At 42.0% G+C, this 15,220-nt stretch overlaps 1 protein-coding gene across 4 annotated transcripts in view; it reads right to left on the reverse strand.

Annotated features, from left to right (window-relative positions):
- Positions 1–15,220, reverse strand: part of STPG1 (sperm tail PG-rich repeat containing 1) — a 63,877-nt gene that overhangs the window by 40,070 nt on the left and 8,587 nt on the right. For 2 of the 4 annotated variants that reach the window (XM_086328439.1, XM_086328433.1), the window contains exons 3-4: positions 12,979–13,119; positions 4,203–4,321 (exon numbers count right to left, since the gene is read on the reverse strand). In XM_086328439.1, the coding sequence (XP_086184565.1) occupies positions 4,203–4,321; positions 12,979–13,051 (192 nt within the window). In that variant the 5' untranslated portion in view covers positions 13,052–13,119. The remainder of the gene's footprint in view (positions 1–4,202; positions 4,322–12,978; positions 13,120–15,220) is intronic. The other 2 variants (XM_086328457.1, XM_086328448.1) reach the window with 1 other exon arrangement.

Raw genomic sequence — 15,220 nt, forward strand, 5'->3', positions numbered from 1 at the left:
GACGTGACTGAGCAACTGAGCATGTGTGCCTCCTTACTGAATCTAGTGTCAGCTCATTAGCAGTCCCTGGAAATCCCAAGTGGAATGTGGGCAAAAACTCAATTCAGCAAGCACACACTCAAGCCTGCTGAGGGCCAGGGCTGGGCTAAGGAGCCAGGATACAGGCACGACTGATTGGCAGCCTGTATGTATGTTCTAGGAACAGAACAGAGGTGACATGGCAAAACAATGTAAGGTGGATGGCATGAGTTACCCTGACTCGATGAGAAAGGCCTGGACTTGAGATGGGGTCACTCATTCAACTGACTTTTGAGGGGCTCTGGGGCCTGGAAAGGACACTGATAAGATGTGCACATCCATTACCGCCCCACCAAACTGAAGGTGGTGGGGGGCGTTCAGGGGAGGGGGTGCGTTCTCCATTCCTCCTGCTCCCCCTCCCATGCCCCACCTCCCCTTCCCCCAAAGATGCCGGGAAACAGTCTGGGAGCTAGGACCTGCCTCCTGGGTGGTCCTCAGTCCACCTGACCCTGGCTATGCAAGTTACTTAACCCTCTTTATGTCTCGGGGTTCATTATCTGAAAAGTGGGGATAATGGTAGGACTTAGCTCATGGTGATTACGGGGATTAAATGAGGTCAGAAATGCCACATCTTCGAGGGGAGCCTGGTGTGCTATCTGTGTCGGCCAAGGGTTTGCTATTCCCACCCATGTGCCCTGCAGACCCCTGAGGAAGGGGTGCTGGTGACTGATGTAGAGGAGAGGCTTCCAGAGCAGGAAGGTCAGGCAGAGCCCACTGCGGCTTCAAGCATGCAACGGAGGGCACGTGTAGGGGGGCTTATCCCCCTGAACAAGGTGGTCTCTGCAAACTGAACTTCCTTTCATTGAAAAATCTCTGACATGTGAAATATCCCTGGTCTGGTGCCTGATCCAGGTAATAAGCAAACAGTGCTAACTTTTCACAATTTCATCACAATTAAACACAGTTCTGCTTACCACGAGGAGGGTGGATTTGCTGTCAGGCTCTGTCTGAAATTAACATATATTTTAAAATCGTGGCTACTGGTAGGACACGCACACCCTACCCGAAGAGGGGTGTCTGTATAATACCAGTACGCATTCATCTGTGCCTGGAAGGGATCAATCAAGTTTAGGATTATGGAATAGGAATCCCTGGCAAGGGCCTACCTAGATTAATATAACATCCTTATTTTTGAGATGAGGAAATGGAGATGCAAAGACTTTCAGTGGGTGTCCTTAGTGTTAGCCAGCTTGGGAAATAGTGACCACAGTCCACGGTGACAGGGGGACAGAATTGGGGAGGCAGGGGAGGAAAGTGTCCTTCGGGTTGCTAGGCTAGGCTTGGTCCTAGATTAGGCATGTCTCTTCATGCGTGCAGAGTCTGTAAATAATTGTAAAATGTTTGGGGAAGCAGACTTCACTCCTAGCAGCCGAAACTGCCAGTCCAGACACCGAGCTCAGGAAGGATTCCTTGTACCCAGCAGTCAGATTCTTACGGGGAATGCGAGTTGGGCTGTGGCGCTCTGAGGTCTCTCTGCAGAAGTCTGATTAAGGTAAGTGCACGTTTCAGAGGCCACTCATTGTCTGCGTTAAAGTTGTGCTAAATGGGTCACAGGCCTAATGTGAGGACACAACCAAGTTATGAGATCAAGCCCAGGGTGTGTACAATTAATGCTATAAGAAGGGTGGTGAGACACTGGAGTTTTAAAATCTGCTTTTAATTTGTATTGCCTCACTAAATTATTGGGCGATGTTAAACAGGATTCTTAGCTTCTCAATGCTCAAGTTTCTTCAGGAAGAATGAGAATTGTGAGTGTGGATTAAGGTATTTTTTTTTTCCTGTTTTTACAGCTTAAAGAACCTAAAAAATTATAATAACCTGAATTGTATATTTCAGATGAGGAAACTGAAGCCCACAAAAAGTCAAGGGAGTAGTCTAAAGCCCTGTAGCTAATAACAGAATTCCGGGGACCTGGTTTATGGATCCCATGCCCTTTTCATAAAGTTCCATACTTATTTACAAAATGCTTTCAAATGCTTAGATGAACGTTTTCACGTTGTCGAACCAGCACGACCTCGTTTAAAAAGTATGAATCAAATTTCTGAGCTATTTCTCTCTATATCAGATGCTGCCTATAGCTTTGGCTGGCTGGCACCTTGATTCCTTCAGGAGAACAATTTCTACAAAGTAGAAAGTAGAAATTTCTACTTTCTCAATAGTAGTTGAAAATGCAGACTTTAAAAACCAGATCATCCACATCCCTGGATTTGAGTCTTCGGACCGTGATCAGGCGGGGCCTACACATGTGACACTCTCCCCTGTTTTGAGCTTGGTCTGTCCGGGGGAGGCCTTTTCAGTGAGCGCTGGCTCCCTGTCACAGATGGACTTGATGACTCTGCAGGCCACGGAGGGACGTGTGGTGTCATGTGTGGATAGAGCGTGAGGTTTTAGAGTGAGTTGAGCCTGGGTTTGAGGTCTAATTCTTTCAACATTGATTCAGCAAATATTCATGTGAGGGCTCTTATGTGCCAAATCCTGCACTGTGAGACCTTGGGTGGATCATTTAACTTCCCTAAGCCCCGGTTTTTTCTTCTGTTAAAAGTATAAACCCTTCCTTTTAGCACTGTTCTCAGGATTAGAAATACGGTCTAAAACTGATTTCACACAAAGGAGGGATCGGTAAATGGTGGCTGCTATTTTTTTTTTAATTGAAGGATAATTGCTTTACAGAATTGTGTTGTTTTCTGCCAAACGTCAACATGAATCAGCCAAGGGTATACCTATGTCCCCTCCCTCTTGGAGGTCGGGCTGCAGATACTGGAGAGATGGACAGTATATGCTCAGTAAATGGACAAACGGAAAACCAGACCAAAAGGGAGAGGCAAAGGGACAGTTAAAACATAAGAGAGAAGGGAGAAAACTCTTGAGTAAATAAATAGCTTATTTATCACCTTTGGAGAAAACCTACAAGTCATTAAAAAATATGTGTGTGTGTATGTATGTACACACGCTATATTATTTGCTCTCTTGGAATCCTAAAATAGCAGAAGTAGAAGGAACTTAAACATTCTCTAGCTGAGCGCTCTTGCTTAAGAAGGAGGAAACAGGCCAAAGGGCTTGCGAAGGACTCATCCGAGTTCAGGACCCAGACCTCCCTGTTCCCTCTCGCCACCGTGGCCGCGGGGGTAGGATGAAAAACATTTTTAGAATGCAGCGAAAGGTAACTGACATGACGACTCCTCCAAAAGAATGCTATTCTGAAGGTCCTAGTTAGAATAAAGGAATGATTTTTAAAGGCTCTGGCGTCTGTGGGTTGCTTCCGCCCCCTGCTGGTGAGAGGAGAGTACGTCAGACCTGGGCCTTCAGCGAGTGAAATTTCAAGTTACCAGGGGACCACCTCCCCCAGGAGCCAAGCAGAATCTTCCAGATCAGAGAGGAAAAGAGACACAGATATTTGGGAAAGAAGGTGAGACTGGGGGAAATGCATAAACATTATATACACGCTGTTGAAGCGTAAGAAAAACAGTGGATGTGTCACCACAAAGGTAATTGTACATTTATCGTGTGTGTGTGTGTTAGTTGCTCAGTTGTGTCCACCTCTTTGCGATCCCATGGTCTGTCCATGGGGTTCTTTGGGCAAGAATACTGGAGTGGGTAGCTATTCCCTCCTCCAGGGGATCTTCCCCGCCCTGGGATCGAACCTAGGGTTCCTGAATTGCAGGCAGACTTTTTGCCGCCTGAGATACACAGCTCGTTTATTATTTGAAGAAAGTCTTGTTAGTTCCTGTCAAGTTTTGAATAAGGCTGGGGAGAGAGAGAGGAAAGGGCTTTTTACTTTTTACTTCATATACCAGAGATTTTTGTATTTTTCATTTTCATAATAATTAAAAAAATACATTTTTTGTTAAAATTTTTTTGGTTTCAGTATGGCCCGAGAAACCAAAAAAATTTAAGAAGAAATGTATATTTTAAATTATTATGAAAATGAAAAATACAAAATCTCTGGCATATGAAGTAAACTCATGTTGTTTCCCGGGGACTTCATACCCTTTCAGCTCATTCTTACAATCCGGTCGGAGCGCACCGGCGTAGAGGGCGCTGGGCTCCTTGGGTGACACTGCCCTCTACTGGTCATGGCGACGGACTCACTAAAATCCGGACTAAAAGTAAGACAAGTTCATTACCTGTTTGTGGTAAAATCTTTTGGCTTGACTATTAAATCCCTTTTTTTCTGATTCTGGAATTATCAAAGGCTGATATTTATAAGGGATGGAGGATTGTGTTGGATACGCAGCAGTAAAACCTAAACAATAAAAACAGAATAAAAATGAGATCAAAACAAAAAATGACTGACACGTGCACAAAACACAGAGCTATATGCTAACATTTTATTTTAAGTGGAATAAAAGCGAAACCTGCCTTTGGACAAGAGATAAACGTGAAACTGGATTTTTTTAAAGACCCTCTTGGTAAGTTTTTGGTGTTCCCCCCTCCCCCTCCCTGCCCCCACTTCCCTACCCGCCCCCCCCCCCCCCCCCCCGCCCCGACAGCTCTCACACTAGTGAGACTCCGTCACATAGCCGAAGCATTTTGTCCCAGAGAAGAGGAAGGATCTGACAGGAAAGGCATTCTTGCCACAAAACCATCTGGGGCAATCTTGAAGAGAAGCATGCAAGGCAACAGAGAGCTTTCACTCTTCCTCAGCCCCGTCACAGGCAAGCAACGCACCATAAAGATGCAGAGAGGCTGATAAATCTCAGAATGGGGCTCCTGGCCACTCTTCAGGACACAATGCAAGACAAATGTAAGTTTAAGTTTCTGCTTTGAGCAGACTTGGGGAGAAAAAGCAGAAGAGGACCATTTATAGAAAACAAGTTAAGTTTTTATCCATCTGGATTGTGAGGTGTCAGTGATAGATGAACTCCCCCTTTTCTCCCTCCCACTCCCCACGGATGGTGCAGAGAAGAGACAGCTGCACAGAGGAAGGGCTCTGAGGCCTGCACGGGGCCCCCTCGAGCAGTTTCCTCAGTGTCGATTAGCACAGGCACTCGAGAAAGCTCCACACGGCTGGGAAAAGACTCCGCTGAGAAACATCAGAGTGGGACAACGAGGCCTGAACACCGGGAACAGCAGCCGTTCCCGTCCCCCAAGTCAGAGTGGAAAATTTCACAATTAGTGCAACAAAAGGAACATATGCAGAAGGGTTTTGCTTCAGAGATAGGGCAGAATTGTGTGCTGTGCGCTCAGTCACGCCAGACTCTGTGCGACCCCATGGACTGTGTGGCCTGCCAGGCTCCTCTGTTCATGGAATTTTCCAGGCAAGAATACTGGAGTGGCTTGCCATTTCCTTCTCCAGGGGAATCTTCCTGACCCAGGGATCGAACCCTTGTCTCTTGCGTTTCTCCTGCATTGGCAGATGGCTTCTTTACCACTGTACCAGCTGGGAAGCCCAGGGCAAAATTACCCTTGGACTAAGTGTTGCTCTGGTTCCAGCTAATAAAACTTAAAAGCAAGACTTGCAAAGGTCAAACTGTTTCCAAGTAATTTAACTGCATCCCGGAACAAAGCATAACAATTTATAAGACTACTAAAACATACAGTACTCAACAGGTAAAACTATCTGGCATTTGATAAAAAAAAAAAAAAAATGATGGGCATGCAAAGAAGGAAAAAAATGCAATTCACAATGAGGAAAAAAATAAACGAGTGATTAAATCTAACTCTGAAATGATATAGATGATAGAACACAAGAACATTATTACATTATTAATAAAACATTATTACAATAATAATTGTATTCGATATGTTCAAGAAGCTAGAAAAAAGATTGAACACATTAAGAAGGTACATGGAGGATATAAAGAAGATCCAAATCAAACTCCTGAGGGTGAAAACGAAAAAGTCTGAGATTAAAAATACACTAGATAAGGGGCTTCCCTGGCAGTTCAGTCAGTAAAGAGTCCACCTGCCAATGCAAGAGAGCTGGGTTCGATCCCTGGGTCGGGAAGATCCCCTGGAGAAGGAAATGGCAACCCACCCTAGTATTCTTGCCTGGGAAATCCCATGGACAGAGGACCCTGGTGGGCTACAATCCATGGAGTCGAAAGAGTCAGACATGACTTAGCAACTAAGCCAAAACCAAGATAAGATTAACAGTAGACTAGATACTGCAGAAAAAAGAGTGAACTTGAAGATGTTGAAATAGAAACTATCCAAAACAAAACACAGAGAGAAAAAGGACCAAAAAAAAAAAAAAAAACCCAGAGTATCAGTGAGCTATGTGCAAATGTCAAGGAACTAATATACATGTACCTGGGCTCTCCAAAGAAGCAAGGTGGGAGAGAGGAACTAGAAAAAAATATTTCAAGAAAAAAGTGGCTGAAATTTTCCAAATTTGATATAAAAAAACCCCACAGACCCAGGAAAGTCAGTGACCCTCAAGCACATGAAATAAGAATTAAACTATATCAAGGCACATAATAATCAAATTTCTTTTTAAAAGAAGTAGAAAATCTTAAAATCAGGCAGAAGAAAAAAAAGACACATTATACACAACGGAACAAATATATTTACTGTCAGAAACAACTTTTGTAAAATACCAGAAGGGAAAAACTGTCACTCTAGAATCCTGTACCCAGTAAAAATATCTCTTAAAGATGAATGCAAAATATTTTTGAAGACACAGAAGAACTGAAAGAATTAATCACCAGCAAACTGGAGCTATAAGAAATGAAAGGAGTCCTTCAGGCAAATGAAAAATGATAGCAGCCAGAAATCTGGAACTACGTAGAGGAACGAAGAGTGCTGGAAACAGTAAATATGTAGGTAAATGCAAAGTGTAGAACCTTGAGTATAAATGGATACGTTTAGATGTAAATATAATATTTGAATCATTTCTAACTAATTGACTATTTAAAGCAAAAATAACAACACTAATATGGCATTTATAATGTATGTAGAAGTTTGACAACAATAGCTCAAAGGCAAGGAAGGAAAAGCTAAAAATATACTGTTGTAAGGTTCTTCTGCTGTACATGAAGTGTAATAATATTATTTGATGGTAGAATTTGATAAAATTAAAGATGTATATTATAAACTCTATAGTACAGATCAGTAAATGTTTTCTATAAGGGCCAGATAGTAAATATTTAAGGCTTTGCAGGCTGGATAGTCTCCGTTGCAGCCATTCAGCTCTGCCATTCTAGAGCGAAAGAGCCACAGAGCACGTAAACAAACAGGCTTAACTATGTTCCAATGAAATGTTACTGATAGAAACAGGCAGCGTGTCCAATCGGGCCCAAGTGGCCAAAGTTTGCAATCCTTGCTCCAAAGCAGCACTATGAAAACACTGCAGAGTTATTCCTAAAATGCCAACAAAGGAAAGAAATAGAAACAAACAAACAAAAAAATATTCAGTACAGAAACATCCAGAAAATGTAAATAAAGAACAGATGGGGCTGAGACTTCCCTGGTGGTCCGGTGGTTAAGGATCAGCCTTCCAGTGCAGGAGATATGGGGATCGCTGGTTGGAGAACTAATATTCCCACATGTCTGGGGCAACTAAGCCTGTCTACTCCAACTTCTGAGCCTGAAGAAGAGCCTGTGTTCTGCAGCCAGAGAAGCCCCCTCACGACAACCAGAGAAAGCCCACATGCCACAACAAAGACCCAGCACAACCAAAGTCTTTTAAAAAAGTTATAAGAAAGAGCAGGTGAGACAAATAGAAAGCTAATAGATGGTAGGATTAAGCTCACACACCAATAATCACATTAAATTTAGAGTCTAAACATCCCAGTTTAAAGACAGAGATGGTTGAGATAGATAAAAAAGGGAGACCTAACTACAAGGTGTCTGCAAGAAACAGACTCTAAATATTGATACAAACCCAGGATTAGGTTAAAAGTAAAGGTATGAGTAAAAGATATACTATCCTATCAAAGCAAAGCTAGATATTAATGTCAGACAAAACAGATTTCAGAGCAAAAAATATTACCTGCAATAAAGAGGGTATAGTAATTTCATAATGATAAAGCATTCAATTCTGAAAAAGAATATAACAATTCTAAACTCTGATATACTCAATAATAAGAAATTCAAAATATAGGAAATAAAAAATGATAGAACTGCATGAAGAAATAGAAAGTCCACAATACTTGTCAGAGATTTCAAAATCCCTCCCTCAATAATTTAAACAAGTAGGTAGAAGATCAATAAAGATATAGAGACTTGACAATAATTACCTAACTTGACCACACTGACATTCATAGAACCCTTCACCTATCAATTCTATACAATCTATTCTAGAAAACTGAACAGAAAAAGTCTCCCAAATTATTCTATGAGGCCACTTATTACCTCGACACCAAAACCAGACAGAGTTACTGCAGGAGGTGAGGGGGAATCATTATAGATCGTTAACTCATAAATATACATGCAGAAATTCTTATAAAAATGTTAGCAAATTAAACTCAACAGTATACAAAAAACGATGGTACGCCATGATCAAATGAGGTTCATCCGTCATTTGATAGATTAACATTTGAAAATCAATGTAATTCACCATATCGACAGACTAGAAAAGAAAAACTATATGATCATCTCCACAGAGGCAGAATGGAATCACATAATATATACTTTTTTGGGTCTGGATGATTATACATTTTTGGGGGGAAGGGCTTCCTTGTGGCTCAGACGGTAAAGAGTCTGCCTGCAGTGCAGGAAGACCCTGGTTTGATCCCTGGGTCGGGAAGATTCCTGGAGAAGGGAATGGCAACCCACTCCAGTATTCTTGCCTGGGGAATCCCATGGACAGAGAAGCCTGGTAGGCTACAGTCCATGGGGTCGCAAAGAGTCCGGCACGACTGAGCAACCAACACACTTTCATAACTTTAACTTTTTAAAAAACTGCCAAACTCTTTCTAAACTTGTTGCACTTTTTTACACCTCCACTATTAGCGTATAAGAATTACTGTTACTTCATATCCTCAGTTACAAGGGGCAGTCTTTCAAATTCCAGCCATTCCACGAGGTGTGTAAAGGCATCTTACTGTGGCCTTAATTTGCTTATTGGCTAATGATGCTGAGCATCTCTTCATATGCTAATTGATGTTTATCCTTTTTGTGTGTGGTAAAGTGTCTGTTTAGTAGATGGAGAAAGCCTTTTATAAAACTCAGTGTTCTATGATTAAAAGAAAACCCTAGCAAACTAGGAAAAGAAGCAAATTTCCTTAATCTGATAAAGGGTATCGATGACAAAATCCTATAGCAAACATAATTCTGAAAGATTTCTCTTGAGATAGAGCATGAAACCAGGCTAACTGCTTCTGTTCAACATTTTACTGAAGGACTCTAACCAGTGCAGAGGTTGAGAAAAACAAATAAAAATATATAAGATGAGAAAAGAAGGAAATAAAGCTGTCTTTATTCATAGATGATAAGACTGTATATGGAGAAATTTCAAAAGAATCTGTAGGTAATGTATTAAACATAATAACTGAATTTGGCAAGGTCAGTATAAAAAAAAATCAATTTATTTTATTTTGATACCAGCAGCAAGCAATAGAAAATGAAATAAAAATAGTACTATTTACAATGGTATAAAAATCAAATGCTTAGAACAGATATATAGAAGATATGCAAGTCCTCTACATAGATAACTATAAAACGTTATTGGGAAAAATTTAAGAAGACTTAGATAAAAGAAAGGATATACGTGGACTGGAGAACTCAGTGCTGTAAAGATGTAAATTATCCCTAACATGACTTCCAGAATCAATGCAATCTAAATCAAAAAGACAATAGGGATTTTTTTAGGACATTAATGTGCTGATTCCAAAATTTATATGGAGGGACCCGCCACTGCAGCGGACATGGGTTCAGTCCTGGTCTGGGAGCTGAGATCCCGCAAGCCGAGGAGCGACTAGGCCCGCTTGCTGCAAACACTGAGCCCAAACCAGCGCTCCACAAGAAGCCGCCACAGGGAGAAGCCTGCACCCACGACCAGAGAACAGCTGCCCCTCACACAACTAGAGAAAACCATGCAGAGCGACCAAGACCCAGTGTAGCCATAAAGAAAGAAATCAATAATGAAATTTGTATGGAAATTCAGTGCAGCCAAGAGTAGCCAAGATAAATATAGTACACGGTTGAAGGACTTATGCTACTAGACTTAAAAAAAAAAAGCTTGTTACATAGTTACAGTAATTAAGGGTAGTATTTGAACAGCCTAAAGAATACAGAAGCAGACCTGCATATACATAGACAAGGTTAACAACAATGATGGCAATGCAGAGTGGCCGAAAAAGAACGCTCTTTCAATCAATGGGGCTGGGTAATTAGATATACATATTGGAAACAATAGATTTGGACATTTTCATATCCTACACACAACTCCAAGTGAATCATAGGTCTAGATATGAAAGGTAAAATAATACAGTTATTAGAAAAAAACTATTCTGAGATAGGCAAAGATTTCTTAAATAGGACAGACATAAACACTACCTAGGGGCTTCCCTAGTGGCTCAGATGGTAAAGAATCTGCCTGCGTTGAGGGAAACCTGGGTTCAGTTCCTGGGTTGGGAAGATTTCCTAAAGAAGGGAATGGCTACCCGCTCCAGTATTCTTGCCTGGAGAATTCCATGGACAGAGGAGCCTGGCAGGCTACAGTCCATGGGATTGCAAAGAGTTGGACACGACTGAGCAACAATTTCACTTTCATACACTAACTAAAAGGGGAAATACTGATATTAATAAAATGCGCTATAGTAAAATCAAGAGCCTCTGTTTATTAGCACACCACCAGTCCATCCTAGAGGAAATCAGTCCTGAATATTCATTGGAAGGACTGATGCTGAAGCTGAAACTCCAATATTTTAGCCACCTAAAGTGAAGAACTGACTCATTTGAAAAGACCCTGATGCTGGGAAAGATTGAAGGTGGGAGGAGAAGGGGTCAACAGAGGATAAGGTGGTTGGATGGCATCATGGACTCAATGGACATGAGTTTGAATAAACTCCGGGAGTTGGAAATGGACAGGGAGTCCTGGCATGCTGCAGTCCATGGGGTCAAAAAGAGTTGGACACGACTGAGCAACTGAACTGAAGAGAATGTAAAGGGAAGTCACAGACTCAGGGAAGGTATTTGCTGCTGCTGCTGCTGCTGCTGCTAAGTGGCTTCAGTCGTGTCTGACTCCGTGCGACCCCATAGACAGGAGCCCATCAGGCTCCCCCGTCCCTGGGATTCTCCAGGCAAGAACACTGGAGTGGGTTGCCATTTCCTTCTCCAATGCATGAAAGTGAAAAGTGAAAGTGAAGTCGCTCACTCGTGTCCAACTCTTAGCGACCCCATGGACTGCAGCCCACCAGGCTCCTCCATCCGTGGGATTTTCCAGGCAAGAGTACTGGAGTGGGGTGCCATTGCCTTCTCCAGGGAAGGTATTTACATATAGCCAAAAAGGATGTATCTCTAGTATGTTTTTAAGAATGCCTAAAAGAAGAAAAACCCAGTAGAAAAAACTTGAACAGTCACTTCTCCAAAGAGAATATCCTAAAGATAAGCCAACATATGAAAAAGTGCTCAACCTTACTAACCAAAGGACAATACAGTTTAAAAACATGAGCTAAAAATGATGGTGACGATGTGGAGCAACTGGAATTCTCATACACCGCTTGCAAGGAAGTACAACTGGCACATCCACTGTGGAAAACTGGTAGTATCAACTAAGCTGATCATAAACACACTGTGACCCAGCAATTCTCCTAGGTATAGATCCAAAAAGTATATACACGTATGTCCCAAAAGACAAGAACAAGAATAGTCATGAAAGCTTTCAGTCATAGCTCAAAACTGGAAACAATCCAAATGTCCTTCAATAGTATAACGGATAAACAAATTATGGTACATTCAGTCAAAGAAAAACTTCACAGCAGTGAAAATGAGCTAATTACTGATAACAGGAAACATGAAGTTACGTCTCTCAAATGTACCATGAGGGAAGAAAAGAGCCTGAAAGAGTTCATACTGTATGATTCCAATTTATAGGAAGTTCAAAACAGACTAAAGTAATTAATGATATTAAAATGATAAAGTAATGAAAGTAACCTGACATTAAAAGTCAGGTGAGCTATGGTGTTGACACTTGCAGAGAAGAGGGACAGTGCCCATGAAGGGGCAAGATAAGGGCTTCTGGGATGCTGTGGAGTGTCCGTTTCTGGGTCTGAGAAGTGACTCCGTAAGTGGTGGTTTCTTTGTGACCATTAGGCTGAACAATTATGATTTATTTTCTGAATATACATGAAGCTTCAATTTGCAAGTATTCAAGAAAAAGAGACAGCAATAAATCAAAAGGTGGGAGGAAGGAAGAAAGGTCCAGCTCTGGGTCTGAGAGCAGCAGAGACTGTAGAAGCCCACCAGGGAGGTGGTAATAACCTGCGCCCACCCCCCAAAAAAGAAACAGTGGTGGAGTGAGTGAGGATGTCAAAATTTGCAGCCTCAGCCGTGATTCCCCAAGTCCAGGTGTAGTCCAGGATTAGTGCATACTAACAAAACCAGAGGAGTACATGGGCTGAGAGAGAGCATCTCCCACCTGTCTGCACAGGTGACCCATGACCACATCACCTCTCTCCACTGAGAAAGATCGAAACCTTGAAACAAGTCATTTGCGTCAAATTTTCCAACAACCCAGCATGGTGGGGACTTGGGTTAAGTTTTAGAAAATAAAGTAAGATCTCTTCCTCCTTCTCTCCCCTCCATCCTTTCTTCTCACAGTTTCTTTCCAATCATCACCCTCGAAGCAGTGGAGGGATGACTAAAGCAATCTATTTGATATCCTCAAGAACAGCCTTGCGGGCATAAACCAGCACTTAAAATTCCCCTAAAATTTGCTTTTACATACTGAAATAAACATACGTCACGAGCTTGCTCCTCCCCTCCCAAAGACCTCTGTTATAAAGTTCACTAGACCTTTCTGTACTTTGTTAGCCTTTCTGGAATATTTTTTGCCAGAGTGTTGGTCTTTTTGTGTGGAGTTGTCCATCTTAGCAAAGTTCTGTGATATGTTCCATTTGTTTGATGAAAAACTTGACTACATGTTCCTCTAAGCACCTGAAACAGCAAAATACAGCATTTGTAGGAATCATTTCACGATTTTGTTAATTGTGTTAATTGGGTTCTGATGTATTTGTTGGGTAAACTGAAGTCTGTGGGTAGAGGCTGAGATTTACCAATTTCTACAACCCTAAATCCCACATTGCACTGCCTGTACTGGAACTCTGTAAGTGTTCTTTGTTGATATTGTTTACAGAGCTCCTGAAGCTTGAATTTTACACATTTATCGTATTGATATAACTCACATACATGGTAATTCATTAATTCAAAGTGCACAATTCTAAGTTTCGGTGAATGTTTACAATTGTGTAAAATACCACCAAAATTAAAATATAAATATATTCGTCTCCCCAAAAAACTCCCTATGTCTCTTTGCAGTCAATACCCACCCCCCCAACTCTGGCATCTGGCAACCACTGCTCTGCTTTCTGTCACAATAGTTGCCTTTTCTAGATGTCATAATGGGTAATTATATAGAATATACCATTTTGTGTCTCTTTTTTCACTTAGCACAATGTTTCTGAGATTCTTCCATGTGGTTGCATGTATCAGTAATTTCTTACAATTGCTAGACATCCTCACCAACACATTTGGCAAATCATCAGTTCAGTTCAATTCACTTTAGTCGCTCAGTTGTGTCCAACTCTTTGCGACCCCATGAATCGCAGCACGCCAGGCCTCCCTGTCCATCACCAACTCCCGGAGTTCACTGAGACTCACATCCATCAAGTCAGTGATGCCATCCAGCCATCTCATACTCTGTCGTCCCCTTCTCCTCCTGCCCCCAATCCCTCCCAGCATCAGAGTCTTTTCCAGTGAGTCAACTCTTCGCATGAGGTGGCCAAAGTACTGGAGTTTCAGCTTTAGCATCATTCCTTCCAAAGAAATCTGAGGGCTGATCTCCTTCATAATGGACTGGTTGGATCTCCTTGCAGTCCAAGGGACTCTCAAGAGTCTTCTCCAACACCACAGTTCAAAAGCATCAATTCTTCAGTGCTCAGCCTTCTTCACAGTCCAACTCTCACATCCATACATGACCACGGGGAAAACCATAGCCTTGACTAGACAGACCTTTGTTGGCAAAGTAATGTCTCTGCTTTTGAATATGCTATCTAGGTTGGTCATAACGTTCCTTCCAAGGAGTAAGCGTCTTTTAATTTCATGGCTGCAGTCACCATCTGCAGTGATTTCGGAGCCCCCAAAAATAAAGTCTGACACTGTTTCCACTGTTTCCCCATCTATTTCCCATGAAGTCATGGGACCAGATGCTGTGATCTTCGTTTTCTGAGTGTTGAGCTTTAAGCCAGCTTTTTCACTCTCCTCTTTCACTTTCATCAAGAGGCTTTTTAGTTCTTCTTCACCATCTGCCATAAGGGTGGTGTCATCTGCATATCTGAGGTTATTGATATTTCTCCCAGCAATCTTGATTCCACCTTGTGCTTCTTCCAGTCCAGCGTTTCTCATAATGTACTCTGCATAGAAGTTAAATAAGCAGGGTGACGATATACAGCCTTGACGTACTCCTTTTCCTATTTGGAACCAGTCTGTTGTTCCATGTTCAGTTCTAACTGTTGCTTCCTGACCTGCATACAGGTTTCTCAAGAGGCAGGTCAGGTGGTCTGGTATTCCCATCTCTTTCAGAATTTTCCACAGGTTCTTGTGATCCACACAGTCAAAGGCTTTGGCATAGTCAATAAAGCAGAAGTAGATGTTTTTCTGGAACTCTCTTGCTTTTCTCATGATCCAGCGAATGTTGGCAATTTGATCTCTGGTTCCTCTGCCTCTTCTAAAACCAGCTTGAACATCAGGAAGTTCATGGTTCACGTATTGCTGAAGCCTGGCTTGGAGAATTTTGAGCATTACTTTACTAGCATGTGAGATGAGTGCAATTGTGTGGTAGTTTGAGCATTCTTTGGCATTGCCTTTCTTTGGGATTGGAATGAAAACTGACCTTTTCCAGTCCTGTGGCCACTGCTGAGTTTTCCAAATTTGCTGGCATATTGAGTGCAGCACTTTCACAGCATCATCTTTCAGGATTTGAAATAGCTCAACTGGAATTCCTTCACCTCCACTAGCTTTGTTCGTAGTGATGCTTTCT

Source organism: Bos grunniens, chromosome 2, assembly GCF_055505025.1.
Source record: "Bos grunniens cultivar Pamir isolate PY7600 chromosome 2, Bosgru_T2T1.0, whole genome shotgun sequence".
NCBI classification, from domain to species: domain Eukaryota; kingdom Metazoa; phylum Chordata; class Mammalia; order Artiodactyla; family Bovidae; genus Bos; species Bos grunniens.